The sequence below is a fragment of the Pyrus communis genome, chromosome 1, assembly GCF_963583255.1.
Source record: "Pyrus communis chromosome 1, drPyrComm1.1, whole genome shotgun sequence".
NCBI classification, from domain to species: Eukaryota; Viridiplantae; Streptophyta; class Magnoliopsida; order Rosales; family Rosaceae; genus Pyrus; species Pyrus communis.
Genome location: NC_084803.1, coordinates 9223399 through 9248334, shown reverse-complemented (window position 1 = coordinate 9248334; position 24936 = coordinate 9223399). Strand labels below are relative to the sequence as shown.

General features: G+C 37.3%; 4 protein-coding genes across 5 annotated transcripts; 2 read left to right on the top strand and 2 right to left on the bottom strand.

Annotated features, from left to right (window-relative positions):
• Positions 1 to 403: 403 nt before the first annotated feature.
• Positions 404 to 4166, bottom strand: LOC137743259 (serine carboxypeptidase II-2). Its single transcript, XM_068483131.1, has 10 exons — positions 3756 to 4166; positions 3269 to 3376; positions 2914 to 3009; positions 2733 to 2825; positions 2549 to 2634; positions 2193 to 2456; positions 1906 to 2039; positions 1425 to 1520; positions 1078 to 1183; positions 404 to 909 (listed from the first exon to the last, which is right to left on the bottom strand). The coding sequence occupies exons 1-10, from the start codon at positions 4030 to 4032 to the stop codon at positions 721 to 723; spliced, it is 1449 nt and encodes a 482-aa protein (XP_068339232.1). The 5' UTR covers positions 4033 to 4166; the 3' UTR covers positions 404 to 720.
• Positions 4167 to 5672: 1506 nt separating this feature from the next.
• On the bottom strand, positions 5673 to 10836 carry LOC137743244 (uncharacterized). 2 transcript variants are annotated; one of them, XM_068483121.1, is made up of 13 exons: positions 10558 to 10836; positions 9150 to 10091; positions 8691 to 8791; positions 8460 to 8574; positions 8107 to 8184; positions 7872 to 7964; positions 7335 to 7418; positions 7054 to 7152; positions 6764 to 6826; positions 6575 to 6605; positions 6360 to 6406; positions 6221 to 6279; positions 5673 to 6102 (listed from the first exon to the last, which is right to left on the bottom strand). In XM_068483121.1, the coding sequence occupies exons 1-13, from the start codon at positions 10621 to 10623 to the stop codon at positions 5868 to 5870; spliced, it is 2013 nt and encodes a 670-aa protein (XP_068339222.1). In that variant the 5' UTR covers positions 10624 to 10836; the 3' UTR covers positions 5673 to 5867. The 2 variants fall into 2 exon arrangements, with proteins under 2 accessions (XP_068339222.1, XP_068339228.1); XM_068483127.1 differs by having other exon boundaries at positions 10576 to 10835.
• A 1500-nt stretch (positions 10837 to 12336) lies between these two features.
• Positions 12337 to 20900, top strand: LOC137733557 (probable phosphoinositide phosphatase SAC9). Its single transcript, XM_068472696.1, has 13 exons — positions 12337 to 12608; positions 13088 to 13686; positions 14131 to 14263; positions 14601 to 15817; positions 16479 to 16586; positions 16696 to 16866; positions 17209 to 17451; positions 17654 to 18079; positions 18203 to 19036; positions 19158 to 19355; positions 19536 to 19988; positions 20093 to 20323; positions 20473 to 20900. The coding sequence occupies exons 1-13, from the start codon at positions 12596 to 12598 to the stop codon at positions 20752 to 20754; spliced, it is 4908 nt and encodes a 1635-aa protein (XP_068328797.1). The 5' UTR covers positions 12337 to 12595; the 3' UTR covers positions 20755 to 20900.
• A 757-nt stretch (positions 20901 to 21657) lies between these two features.
• LOC137736886 (large ribosomal subunit protein uL18z-like) lies at positions 21658 to 24674 on the top strand. Its single transcript, XM_068476198.1, has 9 exons — positions 21658 to 21744; positions 22657 to 22726; positions 22815 to 22906; positions 23128 to 23254; positions 23345 to 23424; positions 23519 to 23635; positions 23890 to 24024; positions 24168 to 24337; positions 24461 to 24674. The coding sequence occupies exons 1-9, from the start codon at positions 21742 to 21744 to the stop codon at positions 24564 to 24566; spliced, it is 900 nt and encodes a 299-aa protein (XP_068332299.1). The 5' UTR covers positions 21658 to 21741; the 3' UTR covers positions 24567 to 24674.
• Positions 24675 to 24936: the final 262 nt, after the last annotated feature.

Genomic DNA, 24936 nt, shown 5'->3' with positions numbered 1-24936 from the left:
TGCGGGATATGAATCAATATACTGAGTGTCGTAATATAAGTGATTAATAACATAATTGAGATGAGAACTGAATTGAAGGAAACGGAAAGAAGAAATATTTCAATGTGCTTGATATAAATCGTGTAATATAAGCGGTTAATTTTTTTTCTTCAGTGATTTAATCATTTATATTACGTACTTGATGTACCAAGACCATGTTACCAGCACACTAAAATTTTCTCGAGACAGAGAACACAAAGCTATTACATTAATTTGAAGAACAGGAAGTTTTGAACCTGAATGCATGAAAACTATAAACCTAAATAGAACATTGAACCATATGCAAAATGACACTTGTGCATCCAACCAACATCAAATTAAAATAAATTTTTCCAGCGACTTTCTAAAATCTAAACTACCGAAATGAAAATTCAAATTTGAAAGGCATCCTTTTAGCCAATGCCAGATTAAAATATTTTAACAAGGCTACTAGAAAAAAGAAAGGGATCGAGGGGTGACAATCTTAAGGATACAAATGGCAAGTTTGCGTTTGCATAGCAGTTTGCACTACGATTATTGAAGGGCACAGCCTGTTCCAACTTCTACGTTGACGGTCACACCAGTTTTTTCCCGTCTTTTTTTTTAGTTTACAACGACGTCTTGAAAGGAGACATGAGTAACCAAGCCTTACAGTAGATGAATTCTTCCTGCTCATTCAGCACCAAGTGCGAAATGAAACCTTCACGAGTCGCTGATAAGCTGTTCGGATGCTGGCATGATAAGTTGTTCGGACGCTGGCATTGAAGATCCTGACAAGAAGGATTTGATGAGTGTGAGAGCTTGCTTGGGTTTGTGCAGAGGAACTTCATGGCCTGCTCCCCTCACCGACACAAATGTCAGCCCGGCATATTCTTGTGTCCATCCTCCAACCTGTTAATTAACGAGGGGTAACTGTATTACATCATGTTGTTTTTGAAGGATAAAAACTATTCTAGGTGTAATATGTAGTTTCAAAGTAATAATTCTATGTTTGAAACAAGAATTTTAATTCGTATCCTGTTTCTAATGGGGAGAGAATAGTTCCCAGAGGTTCTTTACCTGCCCATCATCGTACCATGCACGCCAAGGTTTGACAGTTGGAAGCTTAAGAGCATCTATACTGTATCGGGTAGATGTAATTGGGATTACGGCATCATTATCACCACTGCCAAAGATGGAAAAACAGCAAAAGTAGGATGAGTACCAGCAAGTTAACTATACAAAAATGGTATTCCCAAACCATGTGCCAAAAATGCCTCCTTTACAATCAACACATTATTCCATACTGTTTATATAACGACCATGAAAAACAAAAGGATTGAGTGAAGTTAATTATATTTTTTTGGAACTAATCCCCAAAATTTAAAGAAGCATCGAATCTATATCAGCATGGTGATGAGAGGGACCTGAACATCCATATACGCAGTCCTGAATGTATCAGCTCCTTGTAAACGTCCAGCACTGTCCTAGGAGAATCCTTCCAAGTCATACCTACCACATCACTACAAAACAACAAAATATGGGATTACATAATATGTAAACCTTTCCACCCTAATATAAGCGGGGAAAACAAAATTTTATACATTGTTTAAATTCCAGATGCAAATTAGGATAACATATCCCAGTTGCAGGCAAGACATTTTTACGCAGCTTCTGCTCCACCACCCACAGATGGAGGCAAGATGGTGGTTGACTAAAACTTCAATGTATTCTTCACCTTCTTAACCATTACAATTTATTCAATCAAAGTCCATATTTAGTAGACGCAAATAGGGTTAGCCAAAGCTCCTGAAGTCTTGAGCCATCAATGCTCTTCAGGACTGGCTCATTATAAACCAAAAGTTCTAATGCAATCAAAAGCATGAAGCACTTTTTTCAACTGATTACCTGCATGTTGCCCATTTAGATGGTGCGTGATCTGGATCAACATGAAGTGCCTTTTGAACCTCAGGTAGATTGAAGTATACAACTGAGTGTGCCTCGGTGCAAGGATCATATTTCTGACTGATGTGGCCAACCGTCTATCAAATGGAATCACATTTCGGCATCAGTATGATGACACATCTTGCAAGCATATTCTTTTTGGAAAGAAAGGAAATCCTTGATTCATTAAGAACTTTAAAGTAAGAGACGAACTCGAATGCAGTTTACTAGGAAGTTTATTGTGCACTCACATTCCTTCGTTTCCGCAGCCCATTTGACTGGCTAACATTAGCAGGGCATGAAGGAGTGTAGATGCTGTAAGGGTCAATGTTTCCAAGTTCCGCATTAGCAATGTCAAGAATATTATCACATGAATTTGAGGTGTGTATAAATGACTGGAAGTCACACAGAAGGTTCAGCAACTTGTAAGTTTGATCGGAAATCAAACCAGCCGACCACATAAATTGGAAAACGCCTAAGTGATCATGGTAATCATCAGTTAGAGCATTTCCCACCTGCAAAACAAATATACTTTGTTATTTCGATGTGTTTGAACAACGTAAAATATCCCAAACCTTTTCCTTAGAAAAGCATGTAGTCCATATACCATATAACCCTTCAGATTAACTGCTTTTTCCTTAGTTTTCAAGTTGTACTTTACAATTGCTTGACTCAGCTGAGGAACATAATGTCCTGGTACACAAGATGGAACCAATCAAGTCATAAATAATACACCAAAATACAATAATTATTTATATTACATTAATATAAATAACATAAGTTCAATATACCTCCGTAGCTCTCTCCTGTAATGTAAAAGTCTCTTCCCTTGTACTGGGGAAAGCGCTCAAACCATTTCAATAGAAATGTTAGAGAATCATCGGCTGCAAAACAACAGAAATTAATAAACTGACATGCATAAACTAACAACATAAATCGCTTGAAGCATAACAAGTAGACATGAGATAGTACCCGTCCTTTTATCTCCATTGGATAGCAAATCAGAAGAAGTGTTCGAATAAGAAAACCCAACTCCAACAGGTGAATCGAAAAATAGAACATTAGCAACTGCAAACAATGTAAAAGGAATCAGGCATTTGCATAGAATGTATCTGCAAAGAACTAATAAGAAATGGTTTCATCATTCTGAAAATATGCCCTACTCCTGACCTATACATATCATTCATAGACGTAACTGATAAATACACAATTTGTAACATTCCTCACAGATAGTACAACCCAAAACCTCTAGCGGTCTAGCTGATACCTTTTCGTAGCAGTACATTTTAGCTCATGTAATTGAACATAGTTATGAAAAGCTTCTCACCTTGATTCCAAGAGTAAGGGTTCAAATACAGGGTCTTCCCGTCTGCCTCGATATGAAACGGGCCAATTTCTTCGGCCATACCATACGCAATGGATGAGCATCCAGGTCCTAAGGAGGTCAGAAACCATTCAAACAAAATTCTATACCAAGTAAGAAACAGCAAATTGGCAACAAAAACTCAAGAAAAAACTACTCACAAGCAAATGAATAGGAAATTAATCAACTTTCTACCTAACAAGTTCATCCGAACGCTCAAAAGATTTTTGGGCACCTCAAAAAACAATTTTTTTTCCCAGAAATGTATTCCAAATATTAAACAAAATGGAAGGACATGCCAAATTTTAGCAGCAAACAAAAGTCAAAGCAGCACCATCGCAAAGAAAAATGAGAAGCTATATGCACAAAGATTTAAAAAAATGAAGCCTTATGCAAAAAAATTGGAGCTTGATGCAAAAAAAAGAAAAGAAAAGAAGATTGAAGGGTGGACCTCCATTAAGCCAGAGAACAATGGGCTTGGAGTGAGGGTCCTCGGCAGCTTCGACAAACCAGTAGAAAAGAGCTCTCCCGGTTTCTTCATTGACAGGGACGTACCCAGAAAAGTGGGCAAAGCTGAGGTTGAAGCTCTGCCCTGGGAGCTCGGCAACTCTGTCCAATTTCTGCTGGTCAAATGGGTTGGCCGGAGGAGCTGAAAAAACACTGCCCAGATGGAGATTGAGGAGGATGATCAAGCATTTGAGAGCAGAATCCCATCGGGGTTTCGCCATTTTTCTGGGCTAAGACTCGAGAGAAAGACAGAGGAGGAGCTTAGCTGAGAGAAATAGGAGGTTGGCTCTGGTGGTTTTACTGGCAAACAACCGTATATGCAAGTCTGACCTGGTATCCGTCTTTGTCATCTTTGGAAAACGGGCCAAAAGATATGATATAATTCCATTTCTTTTCAGAAATAGTATAAAAAATGAACACTACTTAAGAATTCAGCGGTCACACCAATTACGGATGGATACGTATCCAAGTTTTGATTAAAATCAAGTTCTTTTCGTAAAAATGGGCTAATCCTTTCTATTTTCATCATCTTCCATCCTCTTTTCTCATGTTCTCTATTTTGTTTTTCCTTCTTTTATAAAAAAATTAATATAAAATATTAACGTGATTTAATAATGATCATTCAAATAAAAGAGAATGAAATGAGAGACGGAAAAAAAAATCCTAAAAAATGAACGGTAAAAATTAATATTAAATTGATTTTAAAAAATCAAATTTTAAAAATTGCCGAAAAAGTTAGACTTTGAACTACCGAAGACAAGCCCGACATCGTGTTCACTTCACAAATTTATTTGTTACTATAGTTGAACGATACTGGAGAGAAAAATTCAAGTACAAAATATTGGATATAAAATTAAACGCACTTTAATTATTTGAGCTTTAATCCTCCTTCACATGGGAACAGACTTTAACTCTTGAGGCTGCCGGAATCCAAAAAAAGCTTAACCGCAATTGCAGTTCATCGAAATTATTACCAACATTTTCTTGGCCGTGACCGAAACTGTTTTCGTCTATGCATGTCATCTCTAGAAACCTTTCTGCTGCTAACAAAACAGAGATTCGTCTTTTTGTCTTGAACCAAAATCCCAAATTTTTTTTTTTTATTCAAAATGATAATTAAGATTGGTATAACCATGACTTTGGTCTTTGAGATTTGAAATTGATATAAGTAGTCCCTGAATTAGTCCATCAACAATTATTTGGATCATTCTATGAAAACTCTCTGTTAAATAAGGATCAAATGACAAAAATACTTTTAATCTAAAAAGGAATGGCCCAAAATGATATAATAAAAACTAAGAATATTTTTGTCATTTTCTTCCTCATTAAACGGAGATTTATCACGGAATGACCAAAATGATTAAGGGTGGACAAACTCGATAAACAGTTCTATTGATTTCAAATCTCATGGATCAAAGTAAAGAGTTATACTAATTTCAATGATCATTTTTAACTAAAAAGCCAAAAAAAGAAAGAAAAAAATCAAGTTTTGAAGAAAACAAGTCCTTGTATGATATCAACTGACATTTGAAGTTTAATGGTAGTTGTAATCATTTCATTTGATTGAAGGAGATGTCACATTCGTCTAAATTTAACTATAATATGTCTCGCATTCGACTCACATGAGTGTGAGGACGATCTCGCATGATATCGTCAACATCGCCTATGTATATTAAAATAGGGGGTCTTACTGTCTTTAGAGAGTTGGCTTGTATACGGAGTAAACTTGAGAGAGCCAACTTGTCAAAGTTGCCTTATGAATTGTCACGTTGGTTACTGTCAATCTCCTTGCTCAACAAGCATCCTTGATTCTTATACGACACTTACTTTTAGTGAACCACAGAAAGAAGAGTCTAAAATATTAATAATAATAATAATAACAATAATATTAATAATTTTGCACAACCTTAATTCAGAGTGTATCTTCTAACAGAATTATCACTTAATTAGCTTAAGTAACCTTCATTAGCTTGCTAATACAGCTCAGATCGACTTTCGAATTAGAACGCGAGGTTCTATTGAAGTAGTGCAGCCTACTGCAAGAAAACATCAACGTTTATGCTTCTGACAGATCAGCATTCTCTTTGATTGGAAGTTTTGAGTCAGGAGATGGATCTTGGATGCCTTCTGTATCAGACGGTTGAGATTCATGCTTTGCAGCAGCCTGCAATACTCGGTTTTTGACATCTGAGGATGAAGGAGATGTTGGCAGTCCAATGCCATTTGATTCCAATTTTCCGGCAGTCCATGATAGTGCCTGAGCCCCCAGTCTAACAGGAGAAAGCAGGAGCCTTCAATGAAAATAACATAGCGGCCACAATAAAACGACATGAATCAGCACAATCTAAATAACGTGGTTTTTGGCTGTTTGAAGACACAATCTACTGGGCCTCATGTAGTTAGCTTTACCTCACATCTTTCTTAAAATCATCTGCGGTCTCATAAGATGCCACCCGCCGATAAATGGTCTGGTGGAATAAAAGAAATGAGCAACGAAAAAGGGGAAGAATTAAAAACTAAAGCACCCATTCTGGGAAGATTATAATACCTGACCAACACCAACAACGCCAATCAGTTGTAATGTCTTCTCCCACTCTGTAATACAGTGAATCATGCTAATTAGAGATGGAGAAGAAATCCGGCAGAAGGGAAGGAAAAATGAATGTAAAAATTGGTAAATCTTAAAATGAAACTTCACTTTCGATGTGCCCTATAAGCAATCCAATTTCTTTATAGAGATAAATTTAAGGCACATATACACACCTAGTAGTGCATACAATGCTGCAATCAATCCCTGCACAGAAGGTAGTTGCATAAGTTAGCAAATAATGCACTTGAAATTGCATGGCAGTTAAACATTTTTATAACACAAAACAAATCCAGTTTCCATAATACAAAAGATGGATCAATATAAAGTAGAAAGTAGAAACTAATGAAGACAATTTGTCTTACCACACCAGACCCAAGAACTTGCACCGGAGAAGGACTGATATCCTCCAGAATTGCCTCAGCTTCCTAAAATGATACAATTTTTGAAACAAAGTTCAGAAAAAATGGGTCCACGTTACATACAAGAGAACCTCAGCCAGTGCAATCCAACAATGTTGTTAAAAGGGAAGCAATCGCATCAGATATTATCAAGGGAATTAGATGTCAATCGTAGAAGTTCACCAACCAGCATATTATCATCTTTTGTATTTATTATAATTTACAAGAATAAACAGCTTCACGGTGATAAATACCTCATTGAGTATGGTAAATGTTGTCTCAGGTTTGAGTTCCTTAATACGGAGACCATTTTTCACCCAAGACTTAAAGCCACCTTGAACCAAGTACGGTTTCTGTAATTTAAACATCTCAAGGTGTTAGTATCTACGAAATTGCTCTGCGATTCCAGAAATACCAAAAATTTAGATGAATTGAGTGGTTTTCTTAAGATACGAGACATACGAGTTACCATAAGAAAAGTCCTAATGATTTTGTTAATTAAAATATGAATCTTTATCCTGCATTATATACTTGCCTTGAGCCCAAGCTTTCTCAAGGATCTTGCAATACCTTTGGAACGAGTACCATCAGCATCCATAACTATGACCTTGGACCTGTCCTACACAGAGTACAAAACCACATAGAACTCATTATTCATTACTCAAACCAGATGCTAATCACCGTACTTTCCAATAGTTTTAGGCATAAGATCCTGCTGTCGGATGTGAAAGTTCTTTTAGGAGCATACAACCCTGTTTGGGTCCTTGGAAAAATATGATAATATACCTAAGGTCACCAGGGCAGTGCTAAAAACTTGAAATTGAATGATTTTTATCCTTAGAATTTCCTTTCTCATATTTTTGTTGGCCAAAAAATTGTGATTGAAGTTCTTCAGGTGGAGAGTGTAAGATACTTTCAGGTGTCCATGGTCACCAAATATGGTACCATCGCTAAAGAACGGAGAATTGCTAGGTCCCAGTCCAAGATCTTCCTGTAAACTTTTAGTAAGATTCAAATAAGAACTTTTATCTTGGTATAGTTTTAAGGCATATAAAAGCCTGAAACTGCTTACCTGAACAACCTTCAAGTTCCTAATAACAGCAGCAGTCAAGGTGTCATTAAGATCCCTTCCACTCTTCACTAATTTCCATACAGCGCCATCAACCTGAAATTTTGTTCAACAAGTTCAGAACAAAAGCACAAAAAGTATATGGAGAGGAGGATATGACTGCTTTCACCCTAGCAAATATGTAATACGATTATGTCATTCATATCTTCAAAAAATTGCAATCTAACAGTAAGCCAACCTCAGGTAGGGACACACTTGCATAGCGAAAGCGAGCTGCTCGTCGAAGATCAGGAATACCCTCTCTTTCTCTCAGAACCTTCATAATGGAAATTCCAGATCCAATCATTGGCAAATTTGAGAAGCAAACACTTAGCAATAGTATTTAAAGTCATACTTTAAACTGAGGGTGAGAAGAATTTGCTTTTATTCTATCATAGAACGTACAAAGGAGCATGAATTTGAACACTGGACGTTGTTTTTTACTTTAGGCAGTTAAAATGATTCTTGGTTTATTCAGCCCCCGTAGGCAAAATTTTGATAATATTATCAGCGCAACCAAATATAAAGGCCAAAAAGTAAGCAATATCTTGCCTCAGGTCGGACATCAATGAGCACAGCATTCTCTTTCCCTGTCAAGAGCTCCAATGTCGATTGAGGAGATAAATCTCCAGCGTAACCACTGTATGTCCACACCCGATAAATGACCCTGCAGCATATCTGATAAGAAATATAAATTTCTCACACAGCAGGATACTTATAATCCTTTATGTACAAATGGAAAAGGAAAAGCAGTCTTCATTTAGAACAGAAGGATATCCATACCATAAAGTCGCCGAGGTGCCAAGAAATAGAACAAATGGAATGACGGGATCATTTGGGTCCAAGCCAAGATTTTCCTCCAACCCCTCAATCGAAATATAAACCTGCATTCAACAGATTCAGATTCAGCTGACAATATTACTCAGAAAACTGTCATTACAAAAGCGGCAAACTGAGGATATAAATGATTGAACATATAATGTAAGCTTATAACGGAAAGTATACTTTCCAGCATAAGTTGTCAACGCAATATACAGGAAACTATAACAAAGTGGGGATGATGGTTTGGAAGAAAAAAAAGCATCCAACCAAAATCAACTAACCGGCCTTTTTTTTTCTTTCAGAGAACCAGTTTGAACCTTACAAATTATTTAGAATAATGTACAACTCTGCAAACCACAATTCATTTTCCTTTACAGCTCAACCAAATAGCCCTATATAATGGACGTGTACTATTAATACCTGTTGAAAAGCAGTTTTGGCAGGCCCCAAGAACTCTGCAACTCTCTTTTCAGACAAATTCAGCGCATCACTGATGTCAGGAGGGAGAAAGGCCTTGGCAGACTGGTAAGAACTAACAGCTAAGGAAGCCCCATTTGATAGAGAATCTTCCACCACAACAATTGAACGTCTCAAGACATCAATAGCAACAACAGCTCCTTTACTTGTGACTTCCTTAAAGTCGCTTGAAAATTTTGTCATTTTACTACCACCATATTGTCCCGTTTGATCCACCGTTGAAAACAATCCGCCAACAGTATTATCCACTGCTTCTGTAGCACTTTTAACAACAGATGTTATTGATGAAGTGATTGTATCTACAGAGGTTTTAACTATATCTTCGCCCTTATCTACTGAAGCACTGAAAGACTTGCTAACCCCATCAATAAAATCCTCAATACTAGTTTTCACACTGGATAATCGATCACTATCCACGTCAAGGGAGTCAGGTACAGAGATGGAATTCCCCGGTGTTAAATCAGTAGCTGATATGCTTTCAGGTTCTACAGCTGCCGGTAAGACACTTGCATTTTCAGTTGACGGATTAGTAAAGTCCACGAGTCCCTCATCAGGAGCCAATAGGCTAGAGCTGTCTACAAACTTCAGTTCCACCCTTCCCGGCGGATGCTGTTCATACATGGTTCCGGTAGAAGAGCTACACATGTCTGAATACTTGCACTTGAGATGGTCTGGTTCATATGAGTGGGAACACCTGTTAACAAAATCCACAGAGACGGACTGTTCTGTCGAATACAACGACTTTGTAGCGTGTGCTTTAAAGAAATCTCTTTGAAAAGGCATTGCCTTTGACAAGCCCAGAGAGCCCCTGTATCCCATAATGTATCTGGCTTCAAGATCCTTCTGGAACTGGGAACTGGCATTCAACCCTCCATGAATGGAAATCTGGGAAATTCATTTGCACACATGTAAATTTCAAATTCGGAATTTCACAATAACTTTGACCAAAAATGTTTCACAAATATGACATAATGTCAAACAAAATTAGCTGTTTCAAATTCTCTGTCACCACAAGCTGATCATAACATGCTTCAATATGTACAAACCACATCAACTCCCCACTCCCCCCCCCCCCCCAAAATAAATTGGAAAAAAAACACCCGAGAACTATAAGTTTTATACAAAAACATTTCACGAGCTCAATTAGAGCGAAAGCCCCATCATTTTATTCACTTGTCATACTTTAATTGATACTTATTTATGTAAAAAGTCTTTTTCTCCTGTAAAAGCGACATTCTAAACTACTCTAATCTGTTAGGCCAGGAACGGGCCAATTAACTGACCTAACTCACTTTTGCATAACTATTCGAATCTTAAGGGTGTGTTTGGATTAAAGAAAAAACTTGCTTACCGAGCATGTAGATGTTACCTGAGAATGGGAGGAACAGCTTGAGGTGGCTGAGCAAACAGGCAACATTGCCGTACCACCCCGCCGACCAAAACTCAATTATTCAGCAACAAACACAATCAAATTCCACCAACACTTTGCCAAAATAACCCTAAACTAACGTTAAATTGCATAAAAAAGGAAGTGTTTTTGCAAAGAAAATTATTACTTCTGCGGCTTCTTCTTGCTACAGTCATCAGAAAAATGGGTATTCGATTTTATATGGAATAGTCGGAGGAAAGAATAAGATAATGATGATATGACGGAATAAAATCGTCCAATGAAATAACTTCTTCTTTGCCTCTCGTTTTTCGGTGGGGACATGTACTTGTTTTTGGCATTCTTGTGGGGTTTTGGCGCAACGTCCCTGTACTTTCCCGTATTCAGTTTTCTTTCCCGCGAGTTTTGGCATTTTACATTTTTTTTTTCATTTAACAGAAAAATACTCGATTTTACCGGATTTTATATATTTCGCGATTTTCTCTATTTTGGAGGTAATTTATGTTTTTTTTTCTTTTTCTGTTGGGTAATGCTAAGAATAATATCTTTTTAAATTATATAATATAAGTGTTAGTGATTGAATTATTATTTAAATATTGATTAACGTATTTTTTTTCTATTTATGATACATTACATAATTTGTAAATGTGATCTAAAAAATTGGTCTACCTACCATTTTTTGTTTTGTTTATCGAAGTGGTGCTAGACCATTGGGTTTGTGGGCTCCACATGCATGACATGTTTGCATAATAACTAAAAACTTAACCATGTTTGACGTTAAGGATGAAATTCGTTGAGTAAAACTGAAAAAAAAAAAAAAAAGAAATTGATGAGTTTAGAAACACGAAAGACTAAACTGGTGAGTTGACAAAACTTAAGGGATAATATGTTATTAAAAAACCAAAAAAAATTATTATAAAATGGTCCATACACTGTAGGTTTATCAATAATTTTCATTATTGTTAAGACGTGCTTACTTGTCATCAATTATTGAATGACCAACAAAATATTAATGTACGAGAGATTTTTAATATACCGAGAACACAATCCGATATGTCAAGTGTCATAATGTAATTGAGGAGAAGTTTCTTTTCAAGTGTGCATCTACTTACTTAATGAGTCAATGACATAGTTATCAAACGCCAGTTAAGTTTTTCAGTGTTCAAAGTCTACAACATTTAAGATTTGAGAGGTAATTTATGTATTTTTGGGGATTTGGGGTTTATCAAGGGCCAACGTGTCCGAAAAGAAACGTGTTTTGAGTTTTTAGGGATCATATTATAGCTATTCTAGTTTTTAGTTTTCAATTTTTTGCCTAAACTCAGACCTAAGTTCACAATTTGGCTATAAGTTATCATCTTGATTAAAAATAATTTTTAAATAAACCTAATGGAAAAAAAAAATTAGAATGTTTCATTTATTTGATATATTTTAGATGACTAAACAATTTTTAATTTAAATAATTTTTTTTGTAAGGATGATCTTTAAATAAAAATTAAGAGATTAAACGATTTTGATTATAAAATTTATTTAATAAAGTACATTATTTCTAAGTGAGAGAATAAACTCATCTCAAAAAAAATAAATAAAAGAGTTAATAAAAAAACATGTACGTATTCCGTTCCTATTTGTTGTTTTGAGACGAACACAAACACAAAAAAAAAATGTTGTTCTTTTGGGAAAAAGGGAAACACAAATGTTTTCAATAAGAACAAATTAGTACCAAAAATAAATAGATAAACAACTTATTAACAAAAATGTGGTACACCCCTTAGAAAACAAGTCATCGTTATCTTCCTCTGTGCCTGCCTACGTGACGTCATTTTTTTTTCCGATGCCAATTCTGTAAGACCGAAGAAGCGGTTAGTTCTGCCGAGTGGAGCGCATCCAATCGACGCCCTTCGATGCCTGCTGTTCCAATTCTCCGGCGCCTTCAGTAGTATCATTCCTCTCTCCGTCAGATCCAATTCCTCCAGCAACGCGCATTAACGGAAGAGATCGCATGGAATCGGCTGGTAACGTATGCGATGCGATGCGATCCACCGCTTTTCAATTTCGAATGCGACCTCTATCACTTCTTTCGCTTTCAGCTTGATAATTAGTTTCTGTTCGATTATATGTGTTGTGTATGTGTGTGTGTATAGATTGTATGCTCTTAGTTTGCATTCTTTGCTTGCGAGCTTTTCATTTCATGTCTGTGTGTTTGTTGTATTTCGAATCGGATTCTGATAGCTTAAAACACCTTAACACTGAATTTTGTCTGTTAAATTGACATTTGAATTCTTATTGTTGCGGTTGTTGCATGAATATAAATAGTTGTTTTCGACCTTTTGTTACGGAAGAGTGGACGATGACTATTTTGGAGTGCTAATAACAGCGCCCTATGCGTACACACACTCTGAGGTGTGTGTATTGTGATGGGGCGCAGAGTCATACAGTTCTCTTTCTTTGCAAGGTTGCTTATGCTTTCTGTTTTATTTTAACTATGTTACAGGTGGTGGTATAAGGGAGACATCTGTTATAGTTGTGACATTGGATACTGGTGAAGTATATATAATTGCGAGTTTGTCTTCTAGGCTCGACACTCAGGTCATACATGTTGATCCCACAACTGGAGTGCTTCGCTACAATGCGAAGCCAGGATTTGATGTTTTCAAATCCGAAAAGGAAGCATTGGATTACATTACAGACGGATCACACTGGTCGTGTAGGAGTACGACCTATGCGCATGCAATATTAGGTTATGCTGCTTTGGGCAGCATTGGTTTGCTTCTCGTGGCCACCAAGTTGACTGCTAGTGTCCCGAATTTGCCTGGTGGAGGGTGCATTTATACGGTGACTGAGAGCCAATGGATCAAGATTCAACTTCAGAATCCACAACCACAAGGGAAAGGAGAAGAAAAAAATGTTAATGAATTAACTGATCTTGACATTAATGGGAAGCACTACTTTTGTGAGGCAAGGGATATCACTCGACCGTTTCCTAGCCGTATGTGCTTGCGTGAGCCTGATGATGAATTTGTTTGGAACACCTGGTTCTCGATGCCTTTCAAAAACATTGGGTTGCCGCAGCATTGTGTCACTCTTCTGCAGGTTTTGCTTCTTCCTTGGTATCTTCAAATTGATGCTCATCTGACTATTATCTTCTTTCACCTGATCCTTATCTAACTATCTGATTTCTTACCCTAGTACCTCGATTTAGTGATGGTGATTGTGCAAGTCTATGCATGATATGCTAATTATAGCCAACTGGTTCAACTCTGCTTTTACTTGTACTTAAATTTATACGCACTTATGCAGCCCTTTTAGTACATATTATTTACCACTGATAGTGGCATAGATTTCATAACTATTATATTAGGCAACAAGTTGTTGAACTTATCTATGATTGGTGCTCAATTTTGCCTTCATTGAATATGACTGAGCAAAAGAAGAAGCTAAATTGTTGTTAAGATCTGAAGATAGCATAAGGAATTATGTGATTAGATGTAAAGTTAACCCTTTCATACTGTTCTCTTACTTGATATTAATGTGTAGGGTTTTGCGGAGTGTCGAACTTTTGGAACCTTAGGGAAGGTGGACGGAATTGTTGCTCTCATAGCTCGTCGTAGTAGGTTGCATCCTGGTACTCGGTACTTGGCTAGGGGATTGAATTCTTGTTTTAGCACAGGTAACATGACCTATTAAGTTATTTACAACTCTGAAACTTTTAATATTTGAAGATACGCATGGTTGTGTCATTTTGTCAATGACTTCCAGTGGAATTTCTCAGAATATCGAGGATAGAAAGTAATTTAGAAAAACAACATATTGATATTTTGTTTATGAAATTCATTAACCTATGGTGTTTCTTTTTCATTTTTATTTTTTGCTTAGAAGGCTTCACATTGTAATTTGTATTCTTCTCATTTAGGAGTACGAATTTACATTCTAAATGAAAAACATTCTCCTTTTACTTTATGTTTTAAGTGAACTTTTCATACTTATGAAGAATGTGCGTCTGACAGGAAATGAAGTGGAGTGTGAGCAACTTGTATGGGTCCCTAGAAGGGCTGGTCAAACTGTTCCTTTTAACACGTACGTGTGGCGACGCGGCACAATTCCAATTTGGTGGGGTGCAGAGTTAAAGATTACTGCTGCAGAAGCTGAAATATACGTTTCGGATAGTGATCCTTATAAGGGAAGTTCGGAGTACTACCAGAGGTTGAGTAAGAGGTATGATGCACGAAATTTTGATGTAGCCGTTGGGGGGAGTCGGAATAGAAAAGCGTTTGTGCCAATTGTATGCATCAACTTGCTTAGGAGTGAAGAAGGAAAGTCAGAACGTATTTTAGTTCAACATTTTGAGGAATCTTTAAACTACATAAAGTCAACTAGAAAACTTCCTTATACTCGAATTCACTTGATAAATTATGACTGGCATGCCAGTATAAAGTTAAAAGGTGAACAGCAAACCATTGAAGGATTATGGAAACATCTAAAAGCACACACTGTTTCCGTAGGCATTTCTGAAGGAGATTTTTTGCCTTTGCGGGAAAGAATTAAGGACTGCAGAGGAGAAATTATCTACAATGATGACTTTGAAGGCGCCTTCTGCTTAAGATCACGTCAAAATGGTGTGATACGTTTCAACTGTGCTGATTCTTTGGATAGGACAAATGCTGCAAGTTATTTTGGCTCCCTCCAGGTTTTCGTGGAGCAGTGTAGGCGGCTTTGTATATCACTTGATAGTGATTTGGCATTTGGTTATCAGTCAATGAGTAATTATGGTGGCTATACTGCTCCTTTGCCACCAGGCTGGGAGAAGAGATCTGATGCAGTAACAGGGAAAACTTTTTATATTGATCACAATACTAGGACCACAACATGGACGCATCCGTGTCCCGATAAACCTTGGAAGAGATTTGATATGGCATTTGAGGAATTTAAGAGGTCAACAATTTTATCACCGGTATCCCAGCTTGCTGATATTTTTCTGCTTGCGGGTGATATTCATGCAACACTTTATACCGGTTCGAAAGCTATGCATAGCCAAATCCTTAGCATCTTCAATGACGATGCAGGAAAATTCAAACAATTTTCTGCAGCACAGAATATGAAAATTACTTTGCAGCGGAGATATAAAAATGCAGTTGTAGACAGCTCTCGTCAAAAGCAACTGGAAATATTTCTTGGCATGAGACTATTCAAGCATCTTCCATCAGTTTCTTTTCACCCTCTTAACGTATGTTATTCTGGGACTGCTCTGGATGAATTTTAGTGATAATAATTTCATTTATTTTATGCTTCTTTTTGTGCTAGGTTCATCTAACAAGTTGCAACAAGAGGTTTTAACTGCCGTAGATTAATTTAAAAGTTATTCTAAGTTAGCACAACCCATTTAACTACAAATGGATGGAATCACCAGCTGCATATTGGAAGGCCCTTTTGTTACTTGTAAAATGTAACAGTGGTTTTGATCGTTGTAGGAAATGCTCTATTGATTTTGGGTTTGGCATCAGATTTAGATTACAGACTGGTGTATCTTCCCAAAATGTTGGCTTTCCCTGGAATTTCCTGTGATTGTTGGTTTTAGATCTGATCATAGTTTAATACCTTTGCATTTTGAGTTCCATAGATTCTGGCTTTCATGATTTATATAATGATGTATTGATTGTATGAACTTTTATTTACTAATTTAATTGCATTGCATGGTGATTTATATATTGATTGCATGTAATTTCTATTTGTTAATTGCATTGCATGGTGTTCACTTGTGTATTTCTCTACATTGAATTGTTGGATATTTTCTTGAAAGTTGTAAATGATTATTTTATTTTTGCAGTTTGCTTTTTTGTAAAATGCAATAGCATCAAGTCTCTCATCCAAGCATTGTGATCTTGCAGGTCGTCTCTCGACCATCTGGTTTCTTCCTTAAGCCTGTTGCTAACATGTTTCCAAGTTCCAATGGTGGAGCCAGTCTTCTGAGTTTCAAGAGAAAGGATCTAGTCTGGGTACTTTTTCTTTCGGTTTTCATTGCGTGGAACATTTGACTGTACCATAATAGTCTTTTTCTGCAGAATCCTTTTATGTCTCTTATTTGGAATAGTTTTTATCACACAGGTTTGCCCACAGGCGGCAGATGTTGTCGAACTTTTTATCTATCTAGGTGAACCTTGCCATGTTTGTCAGCTTCTTCTCACAATATCCCATGGTGTAGATGATTCAACTTATCCATCAACAGTTGATGTAAGGACAGGACGCTCTTTAGATGGGCTAAAACTTGTCTTGGAGGTCTGTAATCTTGCTTTCACTGCTCCTACAACTTTAATTTGCTTTGAACTTTATTCCAATGTAGAATTGGTGGTCCCAGGTATCCAGCTAAAACAAGATGAGGATCCTTTTAGTTCCTATCTGATGTAAAGACTAACAACTAGGTTAAGCCATGAAATGCAAGGGACCTAGTTGCCAAAGCTTAAATATATAGAATACAAAAGAAGTTCATGACTTTGGTTTTGGTATTTTTTGTTAGTTTCTTGTATTGTCGTACATTTGTTGCAAATGTACTTGTGTTGAGTTAATATAATTTCTGATTTCTCCCATAATTTCTAATCTTTTATTGGATTCTGATGACAGGGTGCTTCGATACCTCATTGTGTAAATGGAACAAACCTCTTGATACCCTTAACAGGGGCAATTAGTCCAGAGGATATGGCTGTAACAGGAGCTGGTTCACGTCTTCATGCTCAAGATACATCTACCCTTCCATTATTGTATGATTTTGAAGAACTGGAAGGAGAACTTGACTTCCTTACTCGTGTAGTTGCCCTTACATTTTATCCTGCCGTCTCTGGAAAGAGCCCTATCACTTTTGGTGAGGTAAAAAGCAACTTGTGTAATTATTAATTGATATGTGATTGTCCTTGATTTATGACTCTTCAGTTAGTTATTTAGGTTCTGAATTGAAAAGCTAGCTTGGTTGAAGCTTAAGCCATTTGGATTTTCTGGTACATGGTATAGAGAGGATGGGTATTGCAGAACCTGCAAGTGGATGATAATTCTTTTGTGAATTTGTTTGCAGATAGAAGTCCTTGGAGTTTCTCTTCCTTGGAAGGGTGTATTTACTAACGAAGGCCCTGGTGCAAGATTACCCGAACAAGCCAAAAACCTTCAGAATGAAAACAATCTTTTTTCCTCTGGGTCAAAAACCAATCCATTTTCCGGTGCTTCATCTAATGAAAATGTGATGGTACCAGTGCAACCAAGTGCATCTGCCAACAATTTGGTTGACCTATTGACTGGAGAGGTTGTGCTTTCAGAACACTTTGCTGCACCAGTGATAGGAAATGCTGAGGACAACGGAGGTGACTTGCTTGATTTCTTGGACCAAGCTATTGTTGAATATCATGGTGCTGAAACTGATCATAAATCACATGATGGAAAACCTTCAGATAGCAGTTCCCAGCAGTACATTGATTGTTTGAAATCCATTGCTGGGCCACGTATGGTATGGTACTAACTCTTCTATTGTTTCTTTGAACCACTATGCTATTATGCGGTTTACCTTATAAAGAGGATGTCCTTTGGAATCTTTTGTCGAACCACTATTGATGAATCCTACTTTCTACAGGAAAAAAAAATAAACTTCATGGAAGCCATGAAACTTGAAATTGAACGCCTTCGGCTGGACATTTCTGCTGCTGAAAGGGATAGAGCTTTGTTAACTATAGGAACTGTTCCTGCTACTCTAAACCCTAATGTTTTACTTGATGAACAATACATGGGAAGATTGTGTAGAGTTGCAAACTCCCTTGCCCTGCTTGGACAAGCATCCTTGGAAGACAAAATTACATCTGCTGTTGGTCTTGAGACTACTGATGATACTGCAATAGATTTTTGGAATATAACTAGCTTTGGTGAGCGCTGTTATGGCGGCATGTGTGAGGTGCGTGCTGAAACTAATGCACCTACACGTGCTTCCTTTTCGGAATCATCAGGGGGAGTTTCCCCATCTCTCTTCTTATGTTCCCAATGTGAAAGGAAAGGTTGTAAAGTTTGCTGTGCTGGGAGAGGGGCCCTTCTGGTAGGCTATGGCTCAAGGGAGGCCATGAGTTACAATGGTGTGGTAAATCAGGGGGGATCAGGCCATGGTGTCCAGGTTGATGTCTCAACAAATCATACAGTCGTGCTGGATAGTGTTATTTGTAAAAGATGCTGCGATGATACTGTGCTTGATGCATTGATCTTGGACTACGTCAGGGTCTTGGTAAGCAAGAGGAGAAGTGCCCGTGCAGATTCTGCTGCCCATGAGGCCTTGACCCAAGTGATTGGATATTCGGTAAGGAATTGTCTTTCTGAAAGGAATCAGTCTCCGGATAGACCAAGAACTATTAAAGTTCTGCAGAAATTACTTGGCAGTGTGGAATCGCTAGCTGAGTTTCCATTTGCCAGCTTTTTACACTCGGTAATTTTTTTACTTCTTTTACTTTCTTGTTTCAGGGTTCCCGCAGTAAACTTTTGTCTTATTTCAATCTCTGTTTGGTTATGGATTTCAGTATTTTACATGATTGTTGTGACCATTTTAGGTTGAAACAGGAGTAGATTCAGCACCATTCTTGTCCTTGCTTGCTCCTCTTGAATCTGGATCACGACATTCATACTGGAAAGCTCCTCCTAGTACCACTAGTGTTGAGTTCGTTATTGTTCTTGGCACCCTTTCTGATGTTAGTGGGGTTGTTTTGCTTATTAGTCCATGTGGTTATTCTGAGGTTGATGCTCCCACCGTAAGTCATCTATACACTCTCGTCTTTATTTTTATTTTATTTGGTAAATGAACGTCTTCAGAAAATCTTGCTTTGTAGTATATCTTCTTTTTGTTCGTAAATTGTTGAATTTTGCACCTTTTTGTTGCACATACATTGATTTCGTCTGTATTTGTTTTGACTAATTCACCTGTCGCACAGGTGCAAATCTGGGCCAGCAATAAAATACACAAAGAAGAAAGGTCATGCATGGGAAAATGGGATTTGCAGTCCCAGATCACGTCTTCCTCAGAATATTATGGACCAGAAAAGTCGGTTAGAGAAAATGAAGTGCCTAGGCATGTGAAGTTTGAATTTGGGAATCCAGTTCGATGCCGCATTATTTGGATAACATTACGCCTTCAACGACCTGGTTCAAAATCTCTTAATTTGGACAACTTGAATCTCTTGTCTCTTGATGAAAATCCATTTGCAGAAGTAACTCGGCGTGCCTCTTTTGGAGGAAAAGTTGAAAGAGATCCCTGTATTCATGCCAAAAGGATACTGGTAGTCGGAAGCCCGGTGAAAAAAGAGATGGTAGATACATCACAAGGCTCCGATCCGATGAATCTGAAGGGCTGGCTGGAGAGAGGTCCACCACTGAATAGATTTAGGGTAAAAAAAAATCATGTTTCCATGCTTTCTTCATTCAAAAAATTTGATTCATTATTGATTTTTTATTACACGCAGTTTCGTTTAGTCATATTTTGTTCTTTCAGGTTCCCATTGAGGCTGAGAGGCTGTTGGACAATGATATTATTTTGGAGCAATATCTTTCTCCTGCATCACCTTTGCTTGCCGGATTTCGTCTTGATGCTTTTGGTGCAATAAAGCCTCTGGTTACCCATTCACCCTTTTCAAATGCACGCATCTGGGATACGTCAGCAACACTTGTAGACGAGAGACACATCTCTCCAGCCGTTCTGTATATACAAGTATCTGCTGTCCAGGTACTTCCTACACCTGCTTTATTGTTAAGCGATTGGTGAGGATGGAAGAGGTTTTTGTGACGGTAGTTCGATGTGGCTCAATTAGCGCAATTGTAAATCCATATCGATTACGGTGTTTTTAAGATAACTTACCGGAGACATTGTTACAGGAACCGCACAGCATCGTAACGATTGCAGAATATCGCTTGCCAGAGGCCAAGTCTGGAACTGCCATGTACTTTGATTTCCCTCAAGAGATACAAACCCGCAGAATTATATTTAAACTGCTTGGAGATATTAGAGCATTTGCTGATGACCCAACGGAGCAGGATGATGCTGGTTCCAGAGCTGTACCGGTGGCTGCAAGCTTGTCGTTGGCCAATAAAATTAAGTTGTATTACTACGCTGATCCGTACGAACTTGGAAAATGGGCAAGCCTCTCGGCCGTTTGAATTAGTTTTCTTATGGATTTTGTGGTTGTGTATTCCCCATTCATATTTTATTTTTCGCTGTTGTAACCATTCGTTAGTAGTATTTTTACGATGAGATTATATGTAGTGTTAGGAAATCAGAAACACGTCTCTTTGTCATGCGAGAATATGATGAGATTTGTTTAAGACCTTAGTCTGGAGAATATTTTGCCGCGAACTTGGCCCAGTATACTAAACTTTGTAAACTTATGATTCGTTTGGATGTGTTTTTAAAATAACTGAATACGCTTTTGGTAAAAATGTTTTTGGAACCAATCCTTGGTAAAAATGCAAGTAAATTCTAAAAAAACACTTAAAGAGTGTTTCTTAGAAGAAACACCTAACTAGTGCTTCTTGTAAAAAGCACTTAAAGTGCATTTGAAACTCAAAAATATTTTCTCTAAATGCACTTTTAGCCATTTTAAAAACTCATCCAAACGAGCCCTTAATTGTTCGGTTCAGCCAATTGCTTGATGGAATTTAATTGCTTTTTTTTTTTCCGGGAATTAGAATGAAAGTTTAATTTGATGATTTACTATATGCCCATATCTATTTAGAGTTCGTTTGAAAGTGATTTAAAAATAGCCGAAAACGTTTTATTCATGATTGACCCAAATTTATAACAAAATAGACAGGGAAGATATGGGCAGAGTTGAAAAGTTCGCACCGACAGAAAATAAAATAAAAGCTAAGGGTTCAGATCTAAATAAAGCCCAACTAAGAAGTTTCAAATGGGCCCTATTTCCGCTGTCATCGCATGCGTTACCTAAAGCCCAGCTGTAGGTTCAATTCAACCCATTTATAAGGTAAATTTGGGCCACGAAGTAGCCCATCCAACCCACAGGGCTCAACTCCAACGAGTAAGCGACTACAATGCCCCTCCATACTCTCTGACTACAAAAACCCTAGCCCTAGCCGAGTCTTTGTCTCTCAGTTGCTCTCCTTTCGATCGGCCGCTGATCTTCAACAATGGTGAGCTTCCTCCCTCCGCCTCCGTTTCCTGCATCTCAACTAATTTATGCCTATGTACTTTTTAATCTCGTAAATAAAATGCAGTAATCATTCATTAGAGTAATGGATAAGTGTTTCTTATTTTCTTCTGGACTCTGTATCCTTTGTTTTTGTATGATTTTTTTCTTCATTTTACACTAGGCAATATATGTTTCTGTTTCAATTATGTATAATTTTTCGGATTAAATTGATTTAATTAATAAATAGAAAGCCCCTACAAATTTTCTGTAAACCAGCCGTCGATCAAACCACACATCACTTCCAGCTGCGGATCCTTGAATCCATTAGACACGTTAAACCCTAGCCGGTTCTCTCTCACTTTTTCTTGTTGCTTTCGGCTGCTGTTCTTCCGCGATAATGAGCTCCCTCACTTTGTCCTTTTTGCTTCCATTGGAAATACTCTGTGTCTGTTTGCTAATTTCGGTGCCAGAAAAAATAGCTTGATAGTTTCTGTTTGGCTGCTCCGAAGATTAGTTAAAGTCTAAAGAGTACATTTTTAAAAGGAAATTGTTCTTAGCACTCCAAAAATCTCATTTGGCACTCCAAACTTTCTATAATTAGAAAGAAAAATACACTTGTGAGGAGTGTAGAATGAGATTTTTGGAGTGCTAATAACAGTTCCTTTTTAAAATGCATTTCATTAGGGCTAGCTTCAGTTTATGTTCAATTTACCAATTAATTGATCTAACATTTGAGCTTTTATGGTTTCCATGATTATTTTTATTAGGATTAGTATGTACTGTTAAGTTTTCCCTCATTAAAATATATCTCTATGCATTGTCGAATAATTTTCTGAAACACTGACCTGATATGTGTGTGTGTATTTTAAATTTTGAGGAATGATTAAACATTTTGTTCAATTATTTGTCATAGCCGTTCGTCAAGTCTCAAAAGTCTAGGGCTTACTTCAAGAGGTTTCAAGTCAAGTATAAGAGAAGGAGAGGTATTAATTTGTTTCATGATAAATTGTTTTTCCATTTCGCAAATTGTTATTGTGCATACGATAATTTCTTTTTGAATGTTGTCCACAGAGGGGAAGACCGACTACCGTGCCAGGATTAGGCTCATTAACCAAGATAAGAACAAGTACAACACACCCAAGTATCGGTTTGTTGTGCGATTTGTATCCTGAAAATTGTCAGCTAACTTTTGGGCTTTTCAAGTTTTAACTTTATATTTGTGTTTTGATAAAAAAAAATTATGTTTTAAGGTTGGTTAACGATTCTGTCTTACCTTGGTACTGAGTATAAATTTAGAATGGATGTTTTATTTATTAAATTTTTTGGTGGTAAAACATGATTTTACTTGCGTAATTTGTGATGTTCACCTTAATCTAGTTGTTAGACCAACAAGGATATTGTTGCCCAAATTGTATCTGCCAGCATTGCTGGTGATCTCGTTCTCGCTGCAGCTTATGCTCATGAGCTGCCACACTATGGGCTTGAAGTTGGTCTCACAAACTATGCAGCAGGTATATCTGCCATTGTATTTATTGCTTTCTCCATTATGTTTACATACATTAGTTCCTCTTGTCGAATGATAACAGTATATTTATGATCAGCCTACTGCACTGGCCTTCTCTTGGCTCGTCGTGTGTTGAAGAAGCTTGAAATGGATGACGAATATGAGGGCAATGTTGAGGTAGTGTGTAGTTATTATCTGTATGCCCAATCTCAATTTGATTCCCTTTGAATTCTTTTTCTAGGTGTTTTCTAAAATTTATCTGGTATTGCAGGCTACTGGTGAGGACTACTCTGTGGAGCCAGCTGAGAGCAGAAGGCCATTCCGTGCCCTTCTTGATGTTGGCCTGATCAGGACCACCACAGGAAATCGTGTATTCGGTGCCTTGAAGGTAAGGTAGCAGGTTTATGCTGCCATTTTAACCTTTTTGTTATGATGAAGTCAAGTTTTTTAGATTTGAAATTTTGAACATATCATGCTGTAATGTTTGTGAAATTGTTTGCTGATCTCTGGCGGTACCTCATTTTCATATTTCTCTCCGTGCTATGAATGTGATGCTCTTTCTGAGAATGAGATTGATTTTTTTTTCTGTTTAATTTTCTCGGAATATGCTAAAGGGATTTAATTTTTGCTATTTGGTTACAGGGTGCTTTGGATGGGGGTTTAGATATCCCTCACAGTGAGAAGAGGTTTGCTGGTTTCTCCAAGGATAGCAAACAGCTTGACGCTGAGGTTCATCGCAAATATATCTATGGAGGCCATGTTGCGGCATACATGAATGTGGGTTTTGATTACTTATGCCACACATCACTTTTTACTTCACTGTTAAAATTTCACTGATATTTGTTTACCATAACTTAATTACTTGTTTCTCAAGTTTTACGGATATTGCCTGCTGAAACCTATAATTGTTTGTTATTTAGACTTTGGGGGAGGATGAGCCAGAGAAATATCAGACTCACTTCAGCGAATATATCAAGAAAGGTATTGAAGCAGATAACATTGAGGAGTTGTACAAGAAAGTTCATGCTGCCATTCGTGCTGATCCTACCCCTAAGAAGACTGAGAAGCAGCCGCCTACGGAGCACAAGAGGTACATGTTGGAACAATTGCTGTTACATAGTTATGAGTGTTTTTTTCGAGGCGTGGTTTCTTTGTTTGAATGTACATGCATTTGATGTGTCTATTTATATGAAATTTTCTGTTTGTGTCACAGGTACAATCTCAAGAAGCTTACCTTTGATGAAAGGAAGAAGAAGTTGGTCGAGAGGTTGACTGCCTTCAACGACGCAGCTAACGAGGACGACGATGATGACGAGTGAAGGCATTCATTGGGAATATTTAGAGACATTTGAACATTTTTCATGTTTTGAGTTTCATGCTAAAAATGCGACAGAAGTTTTGACAATGCTATTTAAGTTATTTTGTTTTGAGTGTTTTGATTTCCTACTGCGAGTGTTGGACTCGTGCATTAATTTTTTTGTGAAAGATTTTGATCTCGGCAAGCTTTTAGTCTCGGCAATGCTCAAATTCACTCAAGTTCCCTTCACTACTTAAAAGAGCTTGTTTGAAGTGGCTTTAAAATAGCTGAAAGCATTTTTTATCAAAATGTTTTTAGAATTAATATAGCAAAAGTGCAAGTAAATCTTTAAAAAGCAAGTAAAAGTGCTTCTTGCAAAATGCATCAATTAT

What these genes read in the sequence shown, in the direction of transcription:
- LOC137743259 (XM_068483131.1), bottom strand. Translation starts at nt 4,032, where the DNA reads ATGGCGAAACCCCGATGGGATTCTGCTCTCAAATGCTTGATCATCCTC. An exon ending in TGTTCTCTGGCTTAATGGAG is followed by an intron (nt 3,377 to 3,755) that starts GTCCACCCTTCA and finishes TGACCTCCTTAG; the next exon opens with GACCTGGATGCTCATCCATT. An exon ending in TACAGGAGAGAGCTACGGAG is followed by an intron (nt 2,635 to 2,732) that starts GTATATTGAACT and finishes CTTGTGTACCAG; the next exon opens with GACATTATGTTCCTCAGCTG.
- LOC137743244 (XM_068483121.1), bottom strand. Translation starts at nt 10,623, where the DNA reads ATGTTGCCTGTTTGCTCAGCCACCTCAAGCTGTTCCTCCCATTCTCAG. An exon ending in TGAGAAAGCTTGGGCTCAAG is followed by an intron (nt 7,153 to 7,334) that starts GCAAGTATATAA and finishes TTTAAATTACAG; the next exon opens with AAACCGTACTTGGTTCAAGG. An exon ending in AAGTTCTTGGGTCTGGTGTG is followed by an intron (nt 6,606 to 6,763) that starts GTAAGACAAATT and finishes CCTTCTGTGCAG; the next exon opens with GGATTGATTGCAGCATTGTA.
- LOC137733557 (XM_068472696.1), top strand. An exon ending in GAATTCTTGTTTTAGCACAG is followed by an intron (nt 14,264 to 14,600) that starts GTAACATGACCT and finishes TGCGTCTGACAG; the next exon opens with GAAATGAAGTGGAGTGTGAG. An exon ending in GCCCTATCACTTTTGGTGAG is followed by an intron (nt 17,452 to 17,653) that starts GTAAAAAGCAAC and finishes ATTTGTTTGCAG; the next exon opens with ATAGAAGTCCTTGGAGTTTC.
- LOC137736886 (XM_068476198.1), top strand. An exon ending in AATATGAGGGCAATGTTGAG is followed by an intron (nt 23,425 to 23,518) that starts GTAGTGTGTAGT and finishes CTGGTATTGCAG; the next exon opens with GCTACTGGTGAGGACTACTC. An exon ending in CCGCCTACGGAGCACAAGAG is followed by an intron (nt 24,338 to 24,460) that starts GTACATGTTGGA and finishes TTTGTGTCACAG; the next exon opens with GTACAATCTCAAGAAGCTTA.